This window comes from Acipenser ruthenus, chromosome 19 (assembly GCF_902713425.1).
Source record: "Acipenser ruthenus chromosome 19, fAciRut3.2 maternal haplotype, whole genome shotgun sequence".
NCBI lineage: Eukaryota > Metazoa > Chordata > Actinopteri > Acipenseriformes > Acipenseridae > Acipenser > Acipenser ruthenus.
Genome location: NC_081207.1, coordinates 15,769,010 through 15,794,650, shown reverse-complemented (window position 1 = coordinate 15,794,650; position 25,641 = coordinate 15,769,010). Strand labels below are relative to the sequence as shown.

General features: G+C 39.3%; 1 protein-coding gene across 1 annotated transcript in view; it reads right to left on the bottom strand.

Moving 5' to 3' along the window:
- LOC117424336 (1-phosphatidylinositol 4,5-bisphosphate phosphodiesterase gamma-2-like) overlaps window positions 1-25,641 on the bottom strand; it is a 71,642-nt gene that overhangs the window by 28,920 nt on the left and 17,081 nt on the right. Inside the window, exons 12-21 of the mRNA XM_034040577.3 lie at window positions 23,415-23,500; window positions 22,390-22,507; window positions 21,528-21,696; window positions 20,547-20,618; window positions 16,813-16,890; window positions 12,443-12,618; window positions 11,116-11,307; window positions 10,673-10,792; window positions 10,256-10,436; window positions 9,679-9,744 (exon numbers count right to left, since the gene is read on the bottom strand). Of these exons, the coding sequence (XP_033896468.3) occupies window positions 9,679-9,744; window positions 10,256-10,436; window positions 10,673-10,792; window positions 11,116-11,307; window positions 12,443-12,618; window positions 16,813-16,890; window positions 20,547-20,618; window positions 21,528-21,696; window positions 22,390-22,507; window positions 23,415-23,500 (1,258 nt within the window). The remainder of the gene's footprint in view (window positions 1-9,678; window positions 9,745-10,255; window positions 10,437-10,672; window positions 10,793-11,115; window positions 11,308-12,442; window positions 12,619-16,812; window positions 16,891-20,546; window positions 20,619-21,527; window positions 21,697-22,389; window positions 22,508-23,414; window positions 23,501-25,641) is intronic.

Genomic DNA, 25,641 nt, shown 5'->3' with positions numbered 1-25,641 from the left:
CCTATTCCAAGCCTTCTCTTTTTAAAACGATTGCATTTTTAAATACGATTTACCTAGATATATTTAACGGCTGGAGCAAGGCGACAATGGTCAGGGGTTTTAAGATCCATCAAGGGAGAAATAAATGCTTGAGGGAGAAGGGACAAGGGCTTCGCATTGATCAGTACTTCTTACGAAGTTAGTCAAGTCAGTCGAATGAAATCCATTGACAGGAAGCAAACCACAGTTTGCAGGATATAAGCACCCCTGTCATAGACGTGAGGATGACTTGCATGGACAACTAGCAATGAACCTAATGATCCTTGTGAACCTGGTCAGATGAACCAGCGTAGAGAGAAAAGAACCTCAACGGGCACAAGCCTGGAGTTAAATGGCCAAGATTGTGAGAAAACTGCGTGGGACACAGTAAACACAGATTTCTGTTTTGCGGTGAAAAGGTTAATTGGAACAATTGAAAAGAAGCTGGATACATTTGGGGACATCATGTACGCATTTGGAAGCGAGAGGTTTGGAGCTGAAAAAAGGAAGGAAAAAGTACAAACTATTCCTGGAAAGTCTAGACGGCAGCAGGAGATTGAACGCTTAATTAGATAAAGGAGGCAGCTGAGGAAGTAATGGAGTAGAGCAGAACAAAGTCAGAAGGAGGGACTCAATCTCTTATAAAGGGTCATAAAAGATAAGCTTGCAACATTGCGCAGAGCATGCGAGAACTAACTTTTATAAAGATACATTCAAATTTGTAAAGAAGTTTTTCACCAGTGAGAAAAATGGCAAACAAAAATCATCTAAGTTTGAGCTGGAGAGATATTTGGAGGAAACACATACAGATTCAAAAAGGCAGGAGTCTGTGTCAATTCCTTCAGACATCCCACCTATCAATCCACCAGAATACCAAATGGAGGACTGTGCATAAGTGGAAAGAAGTAGAGCAAGCTGTAAAAAAAACAAGGGTGTCACCATCTCCAGGGCCTAATGGAGTTCCGTACACAGTATACAAGAGTACTTCTGGTTCTACAGTCCTGTGGAAATTGATGAAAGTGGCATGGGAAAAACAGGTTGTACCAAGAGCATGGCGTCGAGCAGGTGGAGTCTTTATACCAAAAGATAAAGATTCTACAAGCATCAGTCAGTTTTGTCCTATTTTCCTATTAAACGAAGAAGGCAAGTGTTTCTTCAGCATTATTGCTCAGAGATTGTCAACTTACCTATTAAAGAATTGCTTCATTGACACTTCAGTACAAAAAGCGGGCATTCCAGGTTTCCCAGGATGTTAGAACACTTCAGCGAGATCTGGCAACAAATTAAATCAGCTAAAAAGGAGAGGAAGGAGCTCCTTGTGACATTCTTGGATTTGGCTAATGCATATGGTTCAGTGCCACATGAACTTCTTTGGGCAGCATTTAATTTTTTTCAGTGTACCGATAACAATAACAAATTTAGTGTAAGCCTACTTTGGAGATTTGCAATTTAGTTTTTCAACTTCAGAATTCAGCACTACATGGCAATGCCTAGAAGTTGGAATAATGGCAGGATGCACCATTTCTCCACTGGCTTTTACCATGGGAATGGAAGTTATTATTAGGGCATCAAAATGGGTAGTGGGAGAAAAGCGCTTGGTTTCTGAATGCGACTACCACCAATTCGAGTATACATGGATGACATGACAACCATGACTACAACAGTAGCCTGCACTAATCAGTTACTGGGCAAATTAACCAATAACATTGAATGGGCACGAATGCAATTCAAGCCCACCAAATCAAGGAGTATCTCTATAAATAAAGGTAAAGTAGTAGATAAAAGGTTGAACATTAACCCTTTGCGGTCCATTTATTCAGCGCGTCTCAGGCGCATCAGATCCAATTTATTTTCACACGTGCAGTTTATTTTAGATGCGCTGTTTAATAGTATTTTTTTTCACAGTAAAACAGGTTTAAAGGGCGCTGCTTATCAACAGGACACTCAGTACTGCATCTCCAGCCCCACCCCACCCCTTGTTCACTGTATTTTTCACATACCTCTTCATAGTAGTGCATACCAATAAATCATCTCCTGATCACTCGTTTTATCACCAAACTCCTCAATAATGCGATCCAAGTCATTATTTTATTACTATAACATCCCAAAAAGCTCTGCAAATGTATGTGATATTCTTTGAGCGCTGGATGCAAAAGCAGCTATCTTGTTTGTTTATGTTAATTGCAAACATTATACCGATCCACAAAAAGGGAGACAAAACCGAACCAGGTAACTACAGACCAATAAGCCTGACTTCTATTATATGTAAACTTATGGAAACTATAATAAGATCTAAAATGGAAAATTACCTATATGGTAATAATATCCTGGGAGACAGTCAGCATGGTTTTAGGAAAGGGAGATCGTGTCTAACTAACCTGCTTGATTTTTTTGAGGATGCAACATCGACAATGGATAATTGCAAAGCATACAACATGGTTTATTTAGATTTCCAGAAAGCTTTCGACAAAGTCCCGCATAAAAGATTAATTCTCAAACTGAACGCAGTAGGGATTCAAGGAAATGCATGCACATGGATTAGGGAGTGGTTAACATGTAGAAAACAGAAAGTACTGATTAGAGGAGAAACCTCAAAATAGAGCGAGGTAACCAGTGGTGTACCACAGGGATCAGTATTAGGTCCTCTGCTATTCCTAATCTACATTAATGATTTAGATTCTGGTATGGTAAACAAATTTGTTAAATTTGCAGACGACACAAAAATAGGAGGAGTGGCAAACACTGTTGCAGCAGCAAAGGTCATTCAAAATGATCTAGACAGCATTCAGAACTGGGCAGAGACATGGCAAATTACTCTTAAAACTTTACAATGCATTAGTAAGACCTCACCTAGAATATTGTGGTCACCTCGTTACAAAAAGGATATTGCTGCTCTAGAAAGAGTGCAAAGAAGAGCGACCAGAATTATCCTGGGTTTAAAAGGCATGTCGTATGCAGACAGGCTAAAAGAATTGAATCTATTCAGTCTTGAACAAAGAAGACTACGTGGTGATCTGAATCTGGGGACTTTTTTGACCTGAAAAAAGAAACAAGGACCAGGGGTCACAAATGGAGTTTGATAAAGGGGCATTCAGAACAGAAAATAGGAGTCACTTTTTTACACAGAGAATTGTGAGGGTCTGGAACCAACTCCGCAGTAATGTTGTTGAAGCTGACACCCTGGGATCCTTCAAGAAGCTGCTTGATGAGATTCTGGGATCAATAAGCTACTAACAACCAAACGAGCAAGATGGGCTGAATGGTCTCCTCTCGTTTGTAAACTTTCTTATGTTCTTATGTCTGTGTTATCTCTGTGGTGCCAGGAGCTAAGTGTATTGCTTAGATCCGCCCCTTTTTTTTGGTTTCTCTCGGCTCCTGTCGGTCTCACTCGGCCATTGAATGTTTTTTTCATCTTTTTTCTGAGAAAAAACGACTAGAGACCTGTTTTTTATGTCTTTTTGATGATATCGAACAGTTGAGAAGCTGGAAGCTTTAATCAGTTCATACGTCAGGAAATGGTTGGGAGTTCCACGCTGCCTCAGCAGAGTGGGACTTTATGGTAAAGGAATACTGCAGCTACCAGTCTCTGCTTTAAGTGAGGAGTTTAAGTGCACCATGGTCTGACTGGAAATGACATTAGTAGATTTATGCAACAAATGCGTAAGGGAGGCAGCACCTGTGTTAAAAAATGGAAGTGGGCGGCAAAGAAAGCCATGGAAGATGCAAAGGCTGCCCTTCGAATCTGATATTATGGGGCAAGTTCAGCATGGAAGAGGGGGGTCTTGGTCTCAGTTCAGCTCCTTCTACATGGCACAAGGCAACCCCAGCTCAACGGGGGAAGATGGTAGTCAACAAGGTGCAAAAGCAGGAGGAGAGGATGAGGTGTGGAAAAGCGGTTTCCCAAGCCAAGCAGGGAGAAAGGATGAGATGGGAGACTGTGGAACAACACAAGGCTGGCAAGACCTATGGACAATGGAACAGAGCAGGATCAGTTTCCTCATCAGGACAACATATGATATTCTCCCATCACCACAGAACCTAAACCTCTGAGTAGGAGAGGATCCCTCATGTCCTTTGTGTTCAGCACCTGCAACATTAAGGCACATTTTGACAGGATGTAAGGTGGCTCTTAGCCAAGGACAGTTTACTTGGCGCCATGACCAGGTGCTGCGATGTTTGGCCTTAGCATTGGAAGACAAGCGTAACATGACCAATAAGTTGCCACCAGTTCCATCAAAGCATTACACAGAAAAGACAATATTCCTCCATCCAGGAGAGCAACCGCCAAGAAAAGGTGTTAAAACCAAGCCTCGCCCAGGACAACTGGAAACTGCTAGAGACTGGAAAATGCTGGCAGATGTTGGTCAACGGCTTATTTTTCCACCCGAGATTGCCACCACTAACCTTCGACCAGACATTGTCTTGTGGTCTGGATCAGCACGCCTTGTTCATCTGGTAGAGTAAACAGTGCCATGGGAGGATGATGTGGAAGAGGCGTATGAGAGGAAGAAATTTCGGTATGCTCAACTAGCTGCAGAAGTGGAACAGTGAGGATGGAGAGTCTGGGTTTACCCAGTGGAGGTGGGTTGTCGAGGATTTGTCGCACACTCTACAACCCGGTTTCTCAGAGATGTCGGGTTCAGTGGTCAAGAGTTGAGTCGCACAGTGAAGAACTTATCTGAAGCAGCAGAAAGGAGCAGCAACTGGCTGTGGTTGAGACAGAAAGATTCTGGCTGGGGATCTCAAGCACAATAGAAAGAAAGCAACGCTGATGTACGGGAAAGTAAGCTGGGCTGAGTCGAGTACGGGACGGAGGGGTGTGATGGTGGGATGCCAGAATCATCGTTGAGCCCTCCTGAGGTGTCGTGGATGAAACACCGAGGATGGAAGGTGCCCACTTGAAGACCCCAGAGATGTACACTACTTAGCTCAATCCAGACGGTTGTGATGTTGATGCGCTGGGGAGACTGCATTTAGGTTGATCCCCAGAGCCAGCATCACAGCCGCTGTGTGTGCTGATGCGCTAGGGAGGCAAAATAAGCTGATCCCTGGAGCCAGCATTACATTTCAGCCATCAACACCAGGCAGAAGGATATTTACATCATCAGATGGAAAGAAACACAAATGGATGGAGATGCAGATGAGTCACATTAGTTTACTGTAAAGCTACATCTTAGTTGGTGCTTATCTTGGCGAGAGACAAGTTTTTATCGCCAAAGTGCTGACAGTTTTTTTTTGTTTTAGCTCTGTGAGCAGAGAAATAAATTTAAAAAAAAAACAAAGTCATTTTCCGATTTTATAGAATTAAATACAAACGTGATTATTGGCTTGTTTCACCATCAGGTTTGTGTAGGGTGTTAAGAATGTTACATACATCGTAAATCGTGTTTAAAAATACAATCGTTTTAAAAAGAGAAGGCTTTGAATAGGAAATGAGGCAGATTTTACATTATACAGAGAGGGGATAAGTCGCTACTGGAACTCTGGATTCCCATGATGCACTGCTTTGACAGGGACGGAAGAAAAGGTGGAATTGACTATCTTGACTATATAGAAGATTGACGCCATTTTTTATTTATTGTTATCATCATTAATATTATTAAAATTTCAATCACAACTACAATTAATAAGCTTAGGCTATTAATTAAAAGGCTTATTATGCTGCACAGGTGTTCCACAATTAATTGTGGCAACACAGGTAAAAAAAGGAATATCTCCATTTTCAGTTTTCTGCAGGATGATCTTATGTAAGTTTTACAGCTCCTCAATTCAGCCTTTTATTTATATATATATATATATATATATATATATATATATATATATATATATACAGTGCCTTGCAAAAGTATTCAGACCCCTGACCAATTCTCTCATATTACTGAATTACAAATGGTACATTGAAATTTCATTCTGTTTGATATTTTATTTTAAAACACTGAAACTCAAAATCAATTATTGTAAGGTGACATTGGTTTTATGTTGGGAAATATTTTTAAGAAAAGTACAAAACTGAAATATCTTGCTTGCATAAGTATTCAACCCCTGTGCTGTGGAAGCTCCCAGTTTACACTGATAAAATTGCCCTAACGAGGACACAATTACCTTACCATTGGCCTCCGCCTGTGAACCATTAAAGTTGCTGTCACATTTTCTGGATAAAAAACCCCACTGTTGAAGGATCATTGGTCAGGCTGTGAATCTGAAGGAAAACGAAGACCAAAGAGTACTCTACAGAAGTTAGAGATAAAGTAATACAAATGCATAGATTAGGGAAAGGGTACAAAATAATATCCAAGTGTTTCGATATCCCAGTGAGCACAGTTGGATCAATAATCAGGAAGTGGAAGCTGCATCACACCACCCAGGCACTGCCAAGAAAAGGCTGTCCCTCAAAACTCAGCGTTCAAACAAGAAGGAGACTTGTAAGAGAAGCCACAGAGAGGCCAACAATTACTTTGAAGGAGCTACAGAGTTCAGTGGCTGGGAGTGGAGTAATGGTGCACCAGTCAACCACATCAAGAGCTCTGCATAACACTGGCTTGTATGGGAGGGTGGCAAGAAAGAAGCCGTTACTCAAAAAGTACCATCTGAAAGCACGTCTGGAGTTTGCCAGAAAGCATGAGAGTGACCCAGCTGCGATGTGGGAAAAGGTTTTGTGGTCAGATGAGACCAAGATAGAGCTAGAGATAGCGCTATCTGTGGTGCAAACCTAACACTGCCCATGCCTCAAGACACATCATCCCTACAGTGAAGTATGGTGGTGGCAGCATCATGCTGTGGGGATGCTTCTCATCAGCAGGGACTGGGCATCTTGTTAAAATTGAAGGAAGAATGGATGGAGCAAAATACAGGGAAATACTGCAAGAGAACCTGCTTCAGTCTGCTAAAAAACAGAAGCTTGGGAGGAAATTCGCCTTTTCAGCAGGACAATGATCCTAAGCACAAGGCCAAAGCAACTTTGGAGTGGCTCAAGAACAAAAAGGTGAATGTCCTACAGTGGCCCAGTCAAAGTCCTGATCTCAATCCCATTGAGAATCTGTCGCACTATTTGAAAATTGCGGTCCACAAGCGTTGTCCAACCAACCTGAACAACCTAGAGCAAATCTGCAAGAAGAATGGGCCAAAATCACTCCGACACTGTGTGCAAAGCTGGTACATACTTACCCCAAAAGACTTAAAGCTGTTATTGCAGCGAAAGGTGGCTCTACCAAATATTAATGTGTGGGGGTTGAACACTTATGCAAGCAAGATATTTCAGTTTTTTATTTTTCTTAAAAATATTTCCCAACATAAAACCAATGTCACCCTACAATAATTGATTTTGAGTTTCAGTGTTTTAAAATAAAATATCAAACAGAACGAAATTTCAATGTACCATTTGTAATTCAGTAATATGAGAGAATTGGTCAGGGGTCTGAATACTTTTGCAAGGCACCGTATATATATATATATATATATATATATATATATTATAAGGGCACGATGATGCCGTTATAGTAAGAGTGAGACAGTTTCTTGTTTAAACCCGATTTTGAGAGGTATGTTTTCTCGGCCGTTTCAGAGACGCCATTTGGCATGCTTGGTGTCTGTGTCACAGAGATTTTTTTTTTTGGAATAGACTGTGAAAATCCGTTCGGTAGTTTTAAAGATACAGAATGGCGTAAAAATTTGTTAACGAGGAGTGCCTTTTTGTGGAACCAACAAAATCGATCAAGTAATTACCGAGATATTTGGACTTTTCTTTGCGCATGTGTGGTTAGTTGCACACTTCAGTTAAATGTTAGAACGTTCGTCGCCCGTTGATTCTGTGAGCCGAGCTGAGGAGTGATCCAGAGTGTAGAACTGCAGGCCAGAGACCAGCTACGCACTACCTCTCTTTTACAAAGCAAGGGCTGCATTAAAAAACAAAATAATAACAAACTACAAACCTGTAATAAAAAATAATAGACTTATCAATTGTTTATCCTAGTGTAAGCAGAACAAAGTATAGCAGCAAAGCGAGTTTATGGTAATAGATGAACTACATTTATTATGTTTTATTTGTATAATTTAAGAGACTCTGTAACTTATTTTTGTAATACTGCATAAGCCTTGCTTTTGCTAGGGAGACTTAGTCTAAAAAGTAATGTTGTTTACTTACTGCATTATTTGACAGGATGTTACTTCCTGCTTTGCTGTTGTGGTCGAGAGTGGAGACAGACACACAAGATGGCAATGTAAACAAGGTTGAACTGTTGTTGCATGGGACGGTAGAATTTATTTCGGGTTAAATAAAACCTATTTCACTGATTAACGATACATCGAAGTCCTTAATAAATACCCACACTTACACAAGCTACGTGTATAAATTTACACCAAATCTTAGACTCACCGTCGGTTGTACATCAAATTAAAAATCCAGTGTTGTATGAAAAAAAGACTTGCAAGTCCACTCATTTCAGAACCGCATTCAACAACAGCTCGTCTTATTTGAAATCCAGCAATTTTTCAGTGGTCGTTTTCATAGTTCAAAACACAGATTGCAATACTATCGTGTTCTGTTCAAAATTAAATCCTGGGTACAATTTCCTACAGCTACAATTCCATCTTGAAGTTGAGCACAATGCTGGCATTCTGTGATTCTTGAAACGTGTATTTTTTGTGACAACTGCAAGAGTTAAGTCGCACTGGGTAAGGGCTTCTGGTAAACTGTGAAAACGTGCAAGGGGGGGTGAATACTTACTATAGGAAATGTGTATATATATATATATATATATATATATATATATATATATATATATATATATATATTCCCAGCTACTGGTATATCTCAAGCTAACATGCAAGCCCACGCTCATTGACCCGTTTGATTTGGCATTGCTGCAGAGCTGCCACACTCTGACTTTTAAGAATGTGATTGTTAATATTTATGTATTTAGCTAAACCTGGCCTTTTTTGGTTTAATCTAGGAAAAACTACGTGATTTACGTTAAATCTGGGAAAGAAACGCCTGTTAAAACATTAGTGCCTTTTTTTTTTTTTTTCACTTGTCGCCCCATACATGGTAGCTGTCATTTCGTCTCTGTTCACTGCAATTTCACTCACACTCGCCACTTAAAACATAATTTCTCCAGTTCTACAAGTCCTAGAGTGATTGTCAATGGCTCATTTGAAAGGTAAGAACTTGGACTAACTAGCTGTCATTTATGTATTTATTTAAAATGTTCTATCCTTTAAAAACATGTACAGAACTGCCCCTTTAGTCATAGTCACGCCTCCTAACTGACTCTCTGTGCGCTCCAATCCCCACTTTGCGCACCACTGATTTAGAGGACAGATCTCAAACCCCAGTGCACTAGAGCGGCCATTTTGAAACAGACTTTAAAGTTATAAATGTAAAAAGTTGTCAGGATATTAACAATGAAAATAAAAATTACAGGTACGTTATTTAAACAGTTGTAGCAACACATAGGGACGTATAACGCTATATGTTTCAGAACCCCGCTAACACTTTTTATGTAAAAATGTGCAGCTATTTTGTATTGCTTCACATAGGCCTAAACCCTTTCTAATACATCATGACAGACATGTACACTGTGCTTTACACATTCCAGAAGTATTATGTTTATGATTTCAGAATGGCTACATTTTTAACATATTTGAGTGGTTCAAAAAGCTTACCACTGAAGCTTCTATTTCGGAGGGATCCACATACTTAGTACCATAGACGTCAACAAAAGTTGAAACCTGGAAAGAAGGCAAACAATGTTTGGAAAATACACACAAAACAGCTTAATTAGGCATGAGGGGGCTATATGGTAGCCATCTTGTAGGTTTTTGAATGACGTCTCCAATGCCGATGAATGGATTAAACATGAAGCATTAAAAAACAGAAGCCTTTTAGAGTGCTGCTCACAGCTCTGCTGGTAGTCTCTCGTGCACACTGTGCAACCAGCAGCTTCACCAGCAGTGATGTGTTGTTAGGCTGGACACAATCAAGTTACAGGTGCTAGAACAAATTAAGTGAATGCAATTCATTGTGACAGCGTGGCTGCTTTGTTTTTGTTAAAAAAAATGTTGTCTACACCCATCTCATTACAAAATACATCTATATTCTGTTGGTTTTATTACTAGGACTGGGGACTAGTAGAAGACGGAGAATCTACCAAACTTTCAACCTGACAACCTCCCACAGAAAAGACACACTAGCTTCATATAGGAAAGCATGCTGCTTCATACAAGAAAGAATGTTGCATACCGTGCTGCAGCGCTGCAGAAGCTCCTCAGTGACAGGGTAGCGCAGTCTCATTTTCCGGTAGAGTGGGGTCTTTCTATAATAATTAACAAGCTCCACCAGGCTCTCAAACTCGGCAGATGTTCCTATAATATAAATCCTGCCTTCCCTCTGTATCTTACAGTGCTTCACTTTCCCTTCAGCCCTATGGGAAAAACAGAAATACATTTCTTTTAAATTGAGTTTCCTGTTAATTGAATTAGAACAAACAAATATAATAGAAGCTGCTGTTCAGCCTATCAAGGTCCTTCTTAGCACACCGTTTGCCTTTCCTAAGGGGATCTAATTTAACAGGACAGAGACATCCATACCTGCCCAACTTTTTTACCAAAAAAACAATATGTGTGTAAGTGTGTGTTCCTCGTCATAGAAAATCCTTACTTGAAAGTAATGGCGAACGAACCCGGCTCTTCTCTCCCTCGGATCAGGAAAGCTCCATCCCTCGGTACCTTGAACAGCTTTTCTTCTGCTTCCTCTCGACACAGGCTGCTGTAGAACCATCTGAAAGCAGAATGTTAACAATCTAACCAGTGCAGTAACAAGGACAAGATTCATTGTAATAAAACTGGACTTAATGGGGTTGGAACTAAGTACAGCCACTGATATATTTCAAATGTATGAACTGAGGTGATGAAAATCAAACATCTAACAGTATCTTTAGTGCCGCTATTTAGATCCTCCATTTCAATCAACTGCACAGACCCCACTTTTTTCATTGATATATTGATTTGTTAATATTTTACTCTATTTGAACAAACATGCTCATTTAATTTAAAACACATTTTGATTGGCCAGTATTTGGCACCAAGACTTTGTAGACTGACCTTTGGTACTCATGGAGGTTCAGGTTGGGCACAGCATCAGTCAAGTACTGCTTAAATTTCAATGGACGCTTCTTGTAGTGTTGTATTAAACTGTGCAGGCTTCCGAAGCGATGACTATCAGTCAGAAAGTAGTTCTTAGTGCCGCCAACCTCGTTGGATCTAATTCTGATTTGATTACATTTCCCTGATTTCCTAGACAAACAGAAACAAAAATACACAACGTGGAAATATAACACGCCACTTTTTCCTTGACAGTTTGTGTGGAGTGTGTCTAACATATAACAGTTAAATGTTAATGCTTCTGTTCCTTAACAATTCAGAAATATGTTGTAACGGGAGATCTGGACTGACTATCTGGCGCATGCGTGGGACTGCAGTTAGAGGGCAGCAGTCTCGTACGATCCGCCTGTCGGTCATGGCGATGACACGGAGAGGTGGGGAAGAGGGTGTGTGTGCTTTCCCTCTCTCTGAGTGGCTGAGGAGCGGGCTTTGGGAGACTGCTCGGCCCATAAGAACTGCCCTTGGTTGTGCACTCGGGTGGCCGTGTTCGGGGAAATACAGTGTCGCTGGCAGAAGAGGCCAGAGTGAAACAAGGATCAGGAGTCCTTAAAACGAATTTACAAAGTAAAATAAATAATTACGTACCCGAGGGGACATGTGTAGACATACAGGGAACCCTGGCCAACCCCATTGTATAGGGACAACTGAGTGTAGGACGGAGACCTGTGCTGACGGGCTTAGCAGCAGTGGGGGCACTGCATAAGCAGCACGTTTGTTTGTAGTTTTATTACTGTGTTTTATTTTATCTTTTTCTTTCGCCTTCTGTTTTCATTATTATTTTTGAGCACTTGTAGGTGCACAGAATGGTATACCTGTGTTGGTAACCCCATGGTCCTGTTTTACTGTCGGCAGTATACAGGCCATGGACAACAGCGCCCTCTGCGGGCTAAAATAAATAAAAATAAATAAATCTGGACACCTGTGCGGTGTTTGCAAATACAATCTTCTGTCTCCCGTTTCATATGTATTCAATGTTTTTTATATTATTATTATTATTAGGATTGTCTACTTTTATGTTGTATCATTTAATTTATTTGTAAAATAGTTCAAACGTGTATCAATACAGTGTCATTAATGTAAGGTTTCAGTAAGCTTTTCGATACAGTTCTGTATATTGCAATTGATTTTGAACCTCCTGATTAAACAGAACATGTGCATTGGTTGATTTTCTAAATAAGTTGTTAGACTAACTTGAGCAGATATATTAAAAGTATACATGCTACATACTGTGCATGCAACTCTACAGTATGGAAGAGGAAAGCTGTACCAAAAGACTATTATGTAATCCTGCGCGAAAGTGTTGCTCTCGCGAACTAAGAAGGTCCCCTCCATTCCACCCGTTTCTGCACAGTACTGCTGAAGACATCGCTCAGCAGCCTGTCTGTTCTCCATCTTCCCATGAAACCAAATCTCTGAGAGGTGCATCTCCGCTGATTCCAGCTCCTTAAACAAACCAGATGCCTTTACATTATTACTTATTTCTTAGTAGACGCCCTTATCTAGGGCCACTTACAGTTGTTACAAAATATCACATTATAGATAAGAGTAGTTATAAAATACAATAAAGTCAGTAGTAAGTAGGAGCAAATTCAACAAAAGAAGAAAAATACAGTAAATAATTACATTTGAGAGTGATTGACTAAGAGCATTTAAACTTATAATAAAACAATGCTTATACGAGTAAATTCCATTAAGAGCAAGTAGTAAGTACAATAAATGGATAAGAATGATTTCAATTAAGAGCAATTACAAAAAATGTAAATACGGTTACCTTTAAGTAAAATCAAGTACAAGATACAGAAAATACTTATAATTGAGAGCAGTAGTAGAATACAGCAGTGTGGCACAGTTAAGTGTAACTACAAGGTGATGCAAGTACTCATACAATTGGGTGCCATATAGTCCAGTATAGTCGAGGGGTTGCGAGGTTTACAGATACTGTTTGAACAGGTGTGTCTTGAGGAGGTGTCGCGTGGTGGTCAGGGACTGAGCAGTCCTGATATCCGTGGGTAGGTTGTTCCACCTCTAAGGGGCACGGGTGGAGATGGAGCGGGCTCTGGAAGCCGGGGAGCGGAGGGAGGGGGGTACAGCTAATTAGATGCCGGTAGCAGAGGGGGTGTAGGGAGAAATAATAGTCTGTAATAATCAGGGCCCCGATTTTATCGCGTTTCCTTAAAGCAATTTCGTTTCAGGAAAAGCAAATTTTTCGCATTTTTTCATTGTACTCTTTGTAACTGTTTTTTTTTACTACCAAACTCTAATTTTAGTGTTGAACACTGTATAAATAAATGCGAAGTGTATAGTGTACAGAGCGTATAAGAGCAGGACAGAGGAAAAAAAATAAAATAAGGCAGCATTTAACATTCTTTGCACACTGATACCATCAAAACAGCACAGCCGCAAATGCATATGAAAATATGAAAGAATACAAAGATAACTAGTGTATTCAAATTTAAATCAATAAGTGTAGTACTTACCTAACTGGTTGTTCTAATGCGCTGTTGAAAACTTGATTGTTAAAAAAGAAAAGAAAGAACAATGTTCAACGTATTGTTTTTAACTGGAACTATTCACAAGGCCGTTCGATTTATTTGTTCATATACACTTTTGCTAGTTTGGCGATGTTTGTTGGCTTTAGGCTGTGTCTCAGCTGAGAATGCACAATTCCATAAACTGAAAAACTTATTTTCACATCGCAAGTATTGCAGGGTACAGCTAGACACTGTGCAGCCATTTGGTGTAGGCAAGGGAAACGATCCTTCATTGAAGACCAAAAGATCAATGAATTGGTGTCCTGGGGCACTTCCAAAGCCGCAGCTCGATATCCTCCCATTTCTTTCACAGCATCCTTGGTATATCCAGGTAAGGAAACCAAAAGCGAGTCGTTTCTGTCCAGTAAGTTGACAAGGTTCGGGGTTCAAAAGCCTGACAGCTTTAAAAAACCCAGCAGCAGGCTGGCAGAACTTGGGAGCAGGATCAGATGGTTTCTTATCTAATGCAAAGTACTGTTTAATTTTCTGCACAGAAAGCTCCAACGATTGTTTTGCATTACCGGTATTCAAGGGTAAAGTTTGTAGTTGGTTAGTAAAAAAAGAAAGGAGATCCATTACATCGTTACACACTGACTGGGAGACTCACTTTTCAGAATTCTGCTACAGATTTGATGACAGTTGTCGGCAATGTAGCGGACTTCACATTGAACAGACTTGGATTTTAATAATTCCGCTGTATCTTGACACATCGTGGAAGCAGAACTTTCCATTTCTATTTCTAGAAAAGCAGTTAAAAGCTCTGTGTTTTTATTGATGTATTGGACCGCATCAAACCATGTTTTCAGCGGGTAACAATTGGCTCTGGAGGTCCTGGTACCTTTTCAAGTGGCTTTCCTGTTTTTTTCTGACACGTACTTTCGGTAACGCAACTTGACCGCAGTTGATTGTTTGAAAAAATTTTTCACTGATGCAACTGTTTGGTTGGCAAAGGTAAACTTGGTCTGCCAAATGTTTCCGATAAGTGCATAGAAATGCGCTGTACATGTGACATGAATAGAGTTCACAGCCATGCCTTTGATAACTGACTCGTAACATTTATTCATATTTGCAGCATTATCAGAAACATGCAGCAATTCGTTCCCATTCAATACTGTACTCGCAGAGAGTTTGACAATTGACTGCGCTATTGTTGCTCCGTCTGTTTTTTCTAGGAACACAGATTGTAGAAGTTTGACTGCTGGACAGTTATTCTTGTGATTGATTTTGTAAACTACGATATTCAGTACAAAGCGATCTTCGTTGTCTGTCATTTCATCTACCAATATAGACAGCCATCCATCTTTAACAAACTCGAAAAGTTCACCTCTGAGCTTGAAAAACTTTGGGCGCATATTGTTTCCTCAGCCAGTTGGCTGATGGTACGACTCCCATAGTTTTCATGTTTTGTTCCAAAAATATTTTAAAGCTAGGGTTATCTACCTTTTCTAGCGGGATATCTACTTTTATCAGTGCTTCTGTCAGCTGAAATCTAGCCAAGTCTCTAACTTCGCCAGCTTTGGTCTGAGCAGTGAACAAACTTGAAACAGTAACTTGCTTTTTCCCAGTCTCATAATAATCACTCTGCACAAACTGCAGCCGTTTTCTTTTCAGGTGTTTCTCGCTTTTAAGATGCTTGACACAAGAGTCCTTTCTATTGTGGTCTACTGCTTCGTTACACACCGAACAAAATAATATATCATCCGATGAGTGAAACTCACCAGAAGGAAAATCTTTTTCGCGTTGCTTAGCTGAAATGCGGGATGTTGATGCACGTCTAGCTGCCATAGTTGCAGTTTAAAAAGGCGGGTTTTTTTTGTTGTTGTTGTTTTTTTCAGTGTTTCACTTCCCTTTAACCAGAGCTTAGCGGCAGGAAGCATATAATAAAAACGAAATGCACCCAGAAATAATATGTCATAACAAGTGAGCATTATTTTATAGGACTAAATGTTTAATTATTACATTATGTAGGGTTTTCGCAATACCCTCCCTAAAAATGAAAATTTCGCGTTTTGTCGTGATTTTTCGTGATCGCGACAGAATCGTGGCCCTAGTAATAATAGAAAGGAGGAGACAGTGCTAGGCGAGTACAAGAGTTTTAAATTGGATGTGAATGGCGATGGGGAACCAGTGGCGGGAATGGCGCAGAATAGTAGTTTTGGATGAGCTGGTGCGGACGGATAGAGGAAGCATGGAGGGAGTTGCAGTAGTCAAAGCGAAACAGTTCCAGGGCTTGAACTAGGAGCTGCATGGAGTAGTCGTGAGGAAGGGGCGAATTCTGCATATGTTGCTGAGGAAGAAGCGATAGAGTGTGCCAGAGTAGAGATGTGCTGAGAGTAGGAGAGTGAGGGGTCGAGAGGTTCTTGGTGGATAACGAGGGAGAGAGGGTGGTGGATTGAAGAAGAGTAGAGATAGAGAGATGCGTATTTCATATAGACCTTTTAGCAGATGCCCGTAATGGTGTATGCATAGCAGGGTTCCGATTTTAAACCATACCCAACCCAGTGTAATGTGAAATACAAGATCCTCCCTGGAGATGTCGTTGAATTACTGACCAATCTTTGGCACTACTAGATTTCACCCTTCCTTAGTATTGTATTCAGAGCAATTTCAGTCTGATTCCTGGTTTACTTGCATTCTGTTCAGTACTGTCCGAGCAGGCCACCGGTTGTAAAGCAGTAATAAATTGAGGGAACTAAGCTGACTCTTATTAACGGTTTCCAAAGTTAGGGGTAGCAATGAGCTGTGTTTTATTTCCACACTTTTATTGTTGTTTTGAATATTATTTTGCAACACCTGTGCCCTTACTACCATTGTTGGTAAACCCCTTGGAAATGTGTACAATAAAATAATTGCTGCTGTCACTATTGAATCCATGGCACAAAGGTGCCCTTCTGTGCCCAAAATAAATCAGTGCACCAAAGTGGCGTTTCAACGAAAACCTTCTGACTCCTGTGTTTCAGTGAATCACCCACACCCTCTCACAGATCCTTAAAAAATATTCCTTAAAACAGTTCTGAAATATTTACAAATAGGACCCCTTGTGTGAAAATCAGTCTCTTTGGTTTATGTTTTTATTTAATTGTAGTCTTTAAACTTAAAAACATACCTCAGCACTGTCCTCCTCGATTTCTTGAGAGTAATAAAACTTGTCATCTGTATTCAGGCAGAAATGACAGTGCCATTTCTGAGAAAGAAATAAGACTAAGATTAACTTGTATCAAAGGAAGAAAGAGAGACAGACTAGCTACATCTTAAAGTAACACATTACTTGAGCTTTGCTGTATCCTATATTGGTTGTATCACAGCCATACATTTTTCAAAATAATCCTGATTCTTTTCAGATTTTTTATTCCCTCATCATGGGTCATAAAACAGGGGAATACATTTCTCAAATTGTCCTCGGGAGCGGCGGCCAGGAAAAAAAGAAAATGTATTTTTATAAGGATCTTAGTGAATCCAGATTGTCTTATACGGATTGCAGTAAATCCAGACCATTTGATAAGGATCATAGTGAATCCAGATCATCTTATAAGGATCGTAGTGAATCCAGACCGTTTGATAAGGATCATAGTGAATCCAGATCATCTTATAAGGATCATAGTGAATCCAGATCATCTTATAAGGATCGTAGTGAATCCAGGCCGTTTGATAAGGATCGTAGTGAATCCAGGCCGTTTGATAAGGATCATAGTGAATCCAGATCATATTATAAGGATCATAGCGAACCTAGATTGTTTTATAAGGATCATAGTAAACACAGAACATCTCATAAGGACCATAGTGAATCCAGATCATCTTATAAGGATGGTAGTGAATCCAGATCATGTTCCCCTTTGCAACAATGTTGGAGCTCTGAGTGTTGTATTGTAGGAACTGAAACCCAGCAATGTTTTAGGAAAGAGCATGATCTAGATACACTGCAATGTTTATAAGATACATTTTCTTTCTCCTAGCGAATGTTCCCAAGTAAAATTTGAGATGTATGTATTCTCCAACTGACTCATGATGTGTGGATATTGTGGGACATATTCCCTGAATATGATAATACATGAACGTGTATTAAAATATATAACTGGATTCATTAATGAAACTGTGTTTTGAGAAACTGGGCAAACTGGTGTGACTTGGGATGGGGGCCTCTGGTCTGCAGACAGGCTGAACTATGTGACCTACTGATTAGTGGACCGGCTCCTGAACTGGATTAGGTGGAGTGGACAGTTGAATTATGTACAGATAATTCACACGTCCAACAAGAATAATTTTGATGCAAGGAAGACATAAACTAGCGATGTCCCAGTGAAAAAGGACATTAAAACATCAAAGGACTGTGAGTTTAACCCTTTGCGGTCCATTGTCGGACTGGGTCCGACATCATTATAGCAAAGCAATAAATGGGTGTCTAGTCGTTTTTTCTCTGGAAAAAGCCGAGAAAACTATTCAATTGCCGAGTGGGAGCGACAGGAGCCGAGACAAGTCAAAAAAAAAGGTGTATCTCATGATTAGTCATACATGGTATCAGGTATCAGATAACGGGGGCGGTCGTAAGTAAACAAGTTGGCTGACTGAATCAGCGCACAGAAAACACGGACATTTGCAGAGCTTTTTTGAGATGTTATAGTAATAAAATAATGACTTGCATCGCATTATTGAGGAGTTTGGTGATAAAACGAGTGATCCGGAGATGATCGATCGGTATGTACGACTATTATTATTATTATTATTTATTTCTTACATAGGTGAACGCTATAGCAAACGAAAGGGTGGGGCGGGGCTGGAGATGCCTAGTGAGTGCTTTGTTGATATGCAGGGCTACTTAAACCCGTTTGACTGTGGAAAAAATTACTTTTAAACAGCGCGACTAAAATTAACTGCGCGTGTGAAAATTAATTAGACCTGACGTGCCTGACACGCAATTAATAAATGGACCGCAAAGGGTTAAAAAAGGCAAGATACACAAATTACCTCATGAAAGTGGCTATTTAGCAGAGTGAAAAAGACTATAAATATCCAAGCAAAACTGATCATTTTGCACTCCACATTGAATGCTAAACAAGGTGCTATCACTCTGCTAAGCAAAGCTGCAACTCCGGGACTCTGCCTAAAAGCAGAACCAAGATGGGACTCTGCCTGAAAAAGGACCCAAGACGAGGAAGCAAGCTGCAAGCGAGTCAACTACCACAAGCAACGAGACTGAGGCCCGGCTGGAGGACTGCCGTAAAACTTACAGCGACTGTTATCAGACAAACCAGTCTGGGTCTGTTGTACACCTAAAACCACAGTATCCAAAAAAAACTGTGCCCTGCTACCGGCGTAACTAAAGATTCAGCAAAGAGGACAGAGTGGACAGGCGCTTTGTGGATCCTATACTGAGGAAAGAAGACTTTGTTGCAACTGTTTGTTGATTCTATCGAGAATTGAAAGCTTTGTTGCCGAGTTTGATCCAATGTAGGATTGAAGACTTTGTTGTGGAGAGGAGAGTTTTTGTACTGGACACTTCAACAGATTGAGTTTTGAAACCAGCGGACCAAAAGTATAAGCTTCAAGGAACCGTTGAGTATAATTCCAGTTGTATTTTCCTTTCATGGAACTAAACTAACTGAATTAACTTTTAGTGAAACTTGAAGTAACTATAAGTAATCCACCTCATATTGTTGTATGAAGAATTTCTTTAAAAGGAAACTTGCCATATCCTTAATCTATATACCATTAATAAGCTTAACGTGATATATTCTAAGATTGTCTGCATCGTTTCAGTCTGAGGCTGTGATTTCCTGTGTGTGTGTGTGTGTGTGTGTGTGTGTGTGTGAGCAAGGTACTAGCTATGTCACAGCCTGCTTGCTGTTGAAGCTGCTGTTTGTGTGTGAGGAGACAGGCGGTGTCATATTTCAATTGCCTGCTAGTCAAGTTAAGGCAGTGAGAGTTTGAATTGTGTTTTGTGCTTAGAGACTAAGAGATTTACTTTCTAACTTATCTGATATCTGTTTATTATTTGTGTACTTAATAAAATACTACTATTGATTAAAAATTCCTTGTCTCTGCATGTGAATGTGTGTTCATAGTAAATCCTTGACCTTTGTAACACGTCAATTAAATATTATTAGTAAGAGAACTAATCAACCCAGATAAACATTAAATTATCAATTATTGAATTGTTCCTACATTATAAAATAGCAAAACAATCATGATCATATTATATATTGCTTAGAGACGGACAACAGCAAATGTAAAGCAATGGGTGAAGATAGCTGTACTGCCATTCCTGCACTCCACTTATGGAAGTCGCATGAAGACTCCATGGACATTGAAAACTCTCCCGTTATTGCATAAGCACAGTTTGGTTACTGAGAGCTTTCTTTGAAGAACAATTAAGGAATTCAAAAGCCTCATAAACAGGCTCTCCTTTGTAACCAATCATTGTTTTCAATCACATATTTTGAGCCTCTCTGCGTTCCTTTACCTCTGGAAGTGCAGCAATTCAATATCTTTAAGGAACAACAGATACATTCATAATTAGCTTTGACACAAATACCATATAAATTTATATATATAAATAATATATATATATATATATATATATATATATATATGTATCAAATACACTTTTACCATAACGTGTGCCTATTTTATACAGGAAAATATGAGACCTACAAAATTACAGGAATTCATATAAAATAAGATTCACTGGAATTATTGCTGGCTCTATGTGCATATTAAAGCCACTATCAGATAAAAAAAAATGTTATTCAGCCTCCAAACGGAAACATAATTCTCTATACAACAGGTTCTATTCAAAGTGTGGATAGTCCCAGAACATTAAGTCTTGCATTTAGACCGTTATACCTCATCCAGTGGGTCCCAAATTTGTAGATGTCCTTCTTTCCTTGTTGTTTGTTTCAGTCCATTTGTCTTGTGCTAAAAAAAAAGAAGCTATATGTTGATTTTAACATTAATAACATAATTTAAATACTACATTTTAATCATATATAGAATATCATATAGGGTGCTGTACCACAAGTGGGCTTACCGTCCGCTCTGGTCCTGAGTGGGTGAAACTCAAGATTGTATCTTATATAGCACTGTGGCGGAGTGTCCCGCCCCTTTGTTTATTTATTTATTATGAATTATGTTTATTACGGCAAAAGCTGATTTTGTTATTTGTTATTGTTTTGTGTTTAAAAACCTCATGAGGATGCGTGACTGATCAGCTTGTGATTTATTTAACTAGCTGACAGTCACGCATCCTTACTAAACTCGTGCAGACTGTGGCCAAGGGGTAATAATTAATTAATAGCTAGTTAACCCCTCGGCCAGAATATAAAAAGCCTGCAGCTATCTGCGCAAAGGGGGGTGTACAGAGGAGAGTATGGGAGAGCGGAGACAGCGTAGAGAAAGAAACAATTGCTATATAGAAACTATACTTGTTTCGTTATTGTTTATTTGTTTGGCCAACGCGTCTTTGAGTTTGTTGTTTTGTTTTTGTTGGTTTAAACCTTTTGTTTTGTTTTATTATTTAATAAAACGCTGAGCGCCGTAGTGCTCAGTTCCACCATTCCATCCATTGCCTTTTGTTTACTGTTATTTCCTGGTCCGTGACATCACTACTCACACGTCACTGCAACAACAGCTCGGTCACAAGCACCCTATATATATATTTTTTTTATAATGTATAATTAAATACAGATAATAATGATTAAACAGTGTAGCTAATTTTATTGTGATGCAATTTCCATCTGATACAGGCTGTCTGAGATAAACTATGTGGTACAAAGACATTCCAGATAAGGCTGTCTGACATTATCAGGGTCTTTTTAACAGACACACCTTTATAATGATCTTCCGTTTCAGTTGCATCGGTGATGGCAGTTGGGTCTCAAATACTTCAGCTTGTTCAGTTAATAATTTATCCTTAAACACTTCTTTGAACCTTTTAGCCATGTACCCCTGCTGTTCTGTAGAACAATGCTCTTCTATGGACAGAATCACAGGAAATCTGGAGAGCAGAATGCAATTATGAAATGAAAACGTTTTCTTTAGAACGATTTTATATCTTTTATCTATTAATGAACATTTATTACCTCTCACTACCACCAGTTTTTCTCCTCAGTTTTAGAATGTCCAATAGTGTTCCATCACCCACATTAGCTAAGACTTGAAGGTCAGTGGGTATCCTCTGATACCACAACCAAGCCAACTGCCTCTTTACAAACCGGAGCTTTACAAACTGTTTTGCCTCCTAAACCATGGGAACTCCAGAGCTAATGCAAGGCTCATTGTGGAATCCCCAATGGAGATCAGCAACTTGGCACAGCCAGTAAACCTGTGCCTTTACTGGGGGATCCACTGAGGGACTCTGCCATACAAAATCCTTCTGTACATTGTTTATTTTCCCTGTTTTAACTTTCACTTGAGTTAGTTCAGTTTCAAAGAGAGTGAATCTAAATAGAATATTCAAAATGTAATGATCTACTACAAAGTTGCCAATGAGAGATAAGTAATTGGTTTACCCATAAAAGTGATGTTAAACTTGCATATTGGTCAATCTATATTAGACTACTGTAAATTGTTGTGTATGAAGTATAAAGTCAATATGTTAATATATATATATATATATATATATATATATATATATATATATATATATATATATATATATATATATATGACTTGTAGTTACTGTACTTACTCTGAGACTTCAAATGCATGATCATTGATTGCTTCTACTACCTCATCAAATGTTATTTTGGATGTGAACGTTTTCCCATGAGTGATGTTGGGCTTCAAGTCGCCATCATAACAATCCACTGAAAAATAATATTTTCATTAACATGCAAAAATAGATGGAAACGGAAAGATACTTTTAGCACTTTAGCAAAACTATTTTTTTTTAATTTGAACCCAAATCCTTCCCAGTGAGATAAATGACATAAAACAAAAACAGAAATGTGGTTTTCTTGGCTTTTTGAAATTTGCCATTAGTTCAATTAATTTGGTATTCTGTGAAACATTTGCAGCCATTTCAGTTTCTAGTTATTTAAAAAAAAAAAAAAAAGTATGTATTAGAAGAAAACTATTATTGCTTACCTCAAAATAAAAAATATAAAAATATATATAAATATAATAAATACATGCATGTTCTTAATTTTCTGGGTCTGCAATTACAGTTCATCACATTCTCAGTAAAGCAGACAATATGACTGTGCTACATGAGCTCTATTATAAAAGCTTGCCACAGTATTTTTGCATGGTATTTTTGCAGTTGTACCATGTTTATTCAATGGTTACATTATGCATTACCATAGTTTACCCTGGTTTGCCATGTTTATTAATATGCTTAACCATACCTTGCTGCCCTTTATGACGTTTAGCTATGCTTTACCATGCTTTCACTATGCTTTATTACACTTTGCTATGCTTTTACTGTTTGAAACTTTTAAAAGGGAGAGTACTTTGAATTCCAAATTCCCAGATGCATATGCTTGAACCAATAACTAAATACCCCAGAAGACTATACAATATATGCATTTGCTTCAAAGTAATGCTTATTCTTCATTATTTTTTTGGGTTCTCTTTGACACAATGTGTTATCTTATATGCTCTATAACAACCTGTACCTCACACATCAGCATTTCATGGGTTAAATCTTTGAATGTTTGAAGTTAGGGTGAAAATAATGCCATTACTTTAGTTTTAGGCAAGAAGTTTACATACGCTCAATGCACCTGCATCCCATTCTGAGACACCTAATGTAGGCTTCTGCAGAGGAATTACTGCTTATCTGATTTCCAGTCAGGTACCTGCAAATACATTGTGTTACTCTCTATTTATTCATTTTTATTCTGTAATTGTCCTCTTATGCCAATTGTTCTATATTGAAAATATATTTTGTCTAGGTCAAGGACTTTAAATTGGCATTTCTATAACAATTTATGGGACAGGAGCAAGGCCAGCGAGGAGTAAGCCCTGGGACTTGAAATAGGAATTATGTGCTTGTGACTTTAGGAAGATGACATGCTTTTCCCCTTGGCTCGCAGAGAGCCGCCCTCACGGAGATGAGACCGAACTGATCGGCCTCCTAAGGCTGGGAAGCAAGTGTTACTTTCCACAAGGGGAAAATGAAGAGAAGGATAGCGGATACATTTGAAAAGACTAGAAGTCGCCCTGACTAACAAGGAACACCTACGCTTAGGGAGATCGGCACGGCCAGACCTACAAGACAGAGACACTTGGGGTGACAGGAATTCTGAAAGAGAGAAGGAAATGAACATGCAAAGAAGGGGCCACAGAGGAACACTGGCATAGATGAAAGCTAGTTGTTAGTATGCTGCCCCCAGGGGGAACCTGGAATGATAGCGAGATTGTTAAGAGATTTGGCCTGGGGGTCTCCTCTGGCTCTCAGAGAACCTTCCTCTCGGAGGTTGAGGCCAGCTCGGCTGGGCCTAAGGTTGGGAAGCTAACTTCACTTGCCCCCAGAAGAGAACCCCAGGTTCGCCACATCTGCGCCACCAATGCAAAAAAAAAAAAAAAAAGAAACAAGTGTTAGTAAAGTGAAGAGGCGTGGTGGTCCAGTGGTTAAAGAAAAGGGCTTGTAACCAGGAGGTCCCCAGTTCAAATCATGGCTCAACCATTGACTCATTGTGTGACCCTGAGCAAGTCACTTAACCTCCTTATCTTTCAGGTAAGATGTTGTTGTAAGTGACTCTGCAGGTGATGCATAGTTCACACACCCTAGTCTCTGTAAGTTGCCTTAGATAAAGTTGTTGGCTAAATAAACAAATAATAATAAAAACACATAGGTTAATTAGTGACAATCAATACTGGAAGATTTAAAAAAAAAAATTATATAATGATTTCCTGGTTGATGGGAGAAGGGAAGACCTGATTTCGCTTGCAGAAGGTAGTGAAGGAGGACCAACCAGTTGCGCAAGGGGAGCAGGTGTACGGAGTGAGGCAGAAGGCAGACCGGCTGCTTGTGTAGGAGGAGTGAGAACATAATAGGAGCGAGTGCAGCGACCGTGCAAACTTGAGCAGACATGATGAGATTGCGCGGCGTGATGAGATTGTGATATTGCAAAATACAAGACAGAGAATGAGTGTTCGACCCAGGGCTTAAATAGGGAGGTTAATTGATAAATGGTGCTGGGTGAACTAGGGAGGAACCTCTGCTCCTGCCTCCCAAACCACACTCAATGGTTACAATAAAAAAAAAAAATCATATACAGTACAGCACCTATCCTCAATACAGTAAGACTAGTCATTTTACAGCATTAAAAAATGAATTGTTAATCAGCTAGTTAGAAGTGGGGACAGTTGGATTGCCTGACCTAGGGTAGTAAGGAATATGTCCTAACTCAACAGAGTAGGTAGGAGAATATGCCATCACGCCTAGTATACATTTTTAACTTGGGAAGTAGCAGCAAACCTGCATCCTGAGAACACAAGATGTGGGGTTCCAGGAGGTTCAGCTGACCTTATAGGTCAAGAGCAAGATCTTAAAGTCAGCTCTAAAATGTAAAGGAAGCTAATGTACAGCTATGGCCAAAGGTTTTGCATCAACCTATAGAATGAACACATTTTGCTTCATAAAGTCGGATGAAACCTGCTGAATAACGTTACGTTAACATATTGAATTACATACTGCTTTGTAGTTTTCCCATATACTTATCAAAAAACTGACAAAAAATGAAAAATGTGGCATTTAAAAAAACTAACATGAAATGTTGTACTACTATTGTTGTACTTCCAGTAGGCTTTTGCCATATCATTTTGTATTTTTTTTACATGATTAAATAAAAGATCTAAATCAGGGGTGTCAGACTCAGTTCATGGAGGGCCGCAGTGTCTTCTGGTTTTCGTTCCACCTAAGCTCTCAATTACTTAAATGGTCTAATGATTTGATTAATTGAACACATGTAACACTTCTCTCCAGGTATCAAAA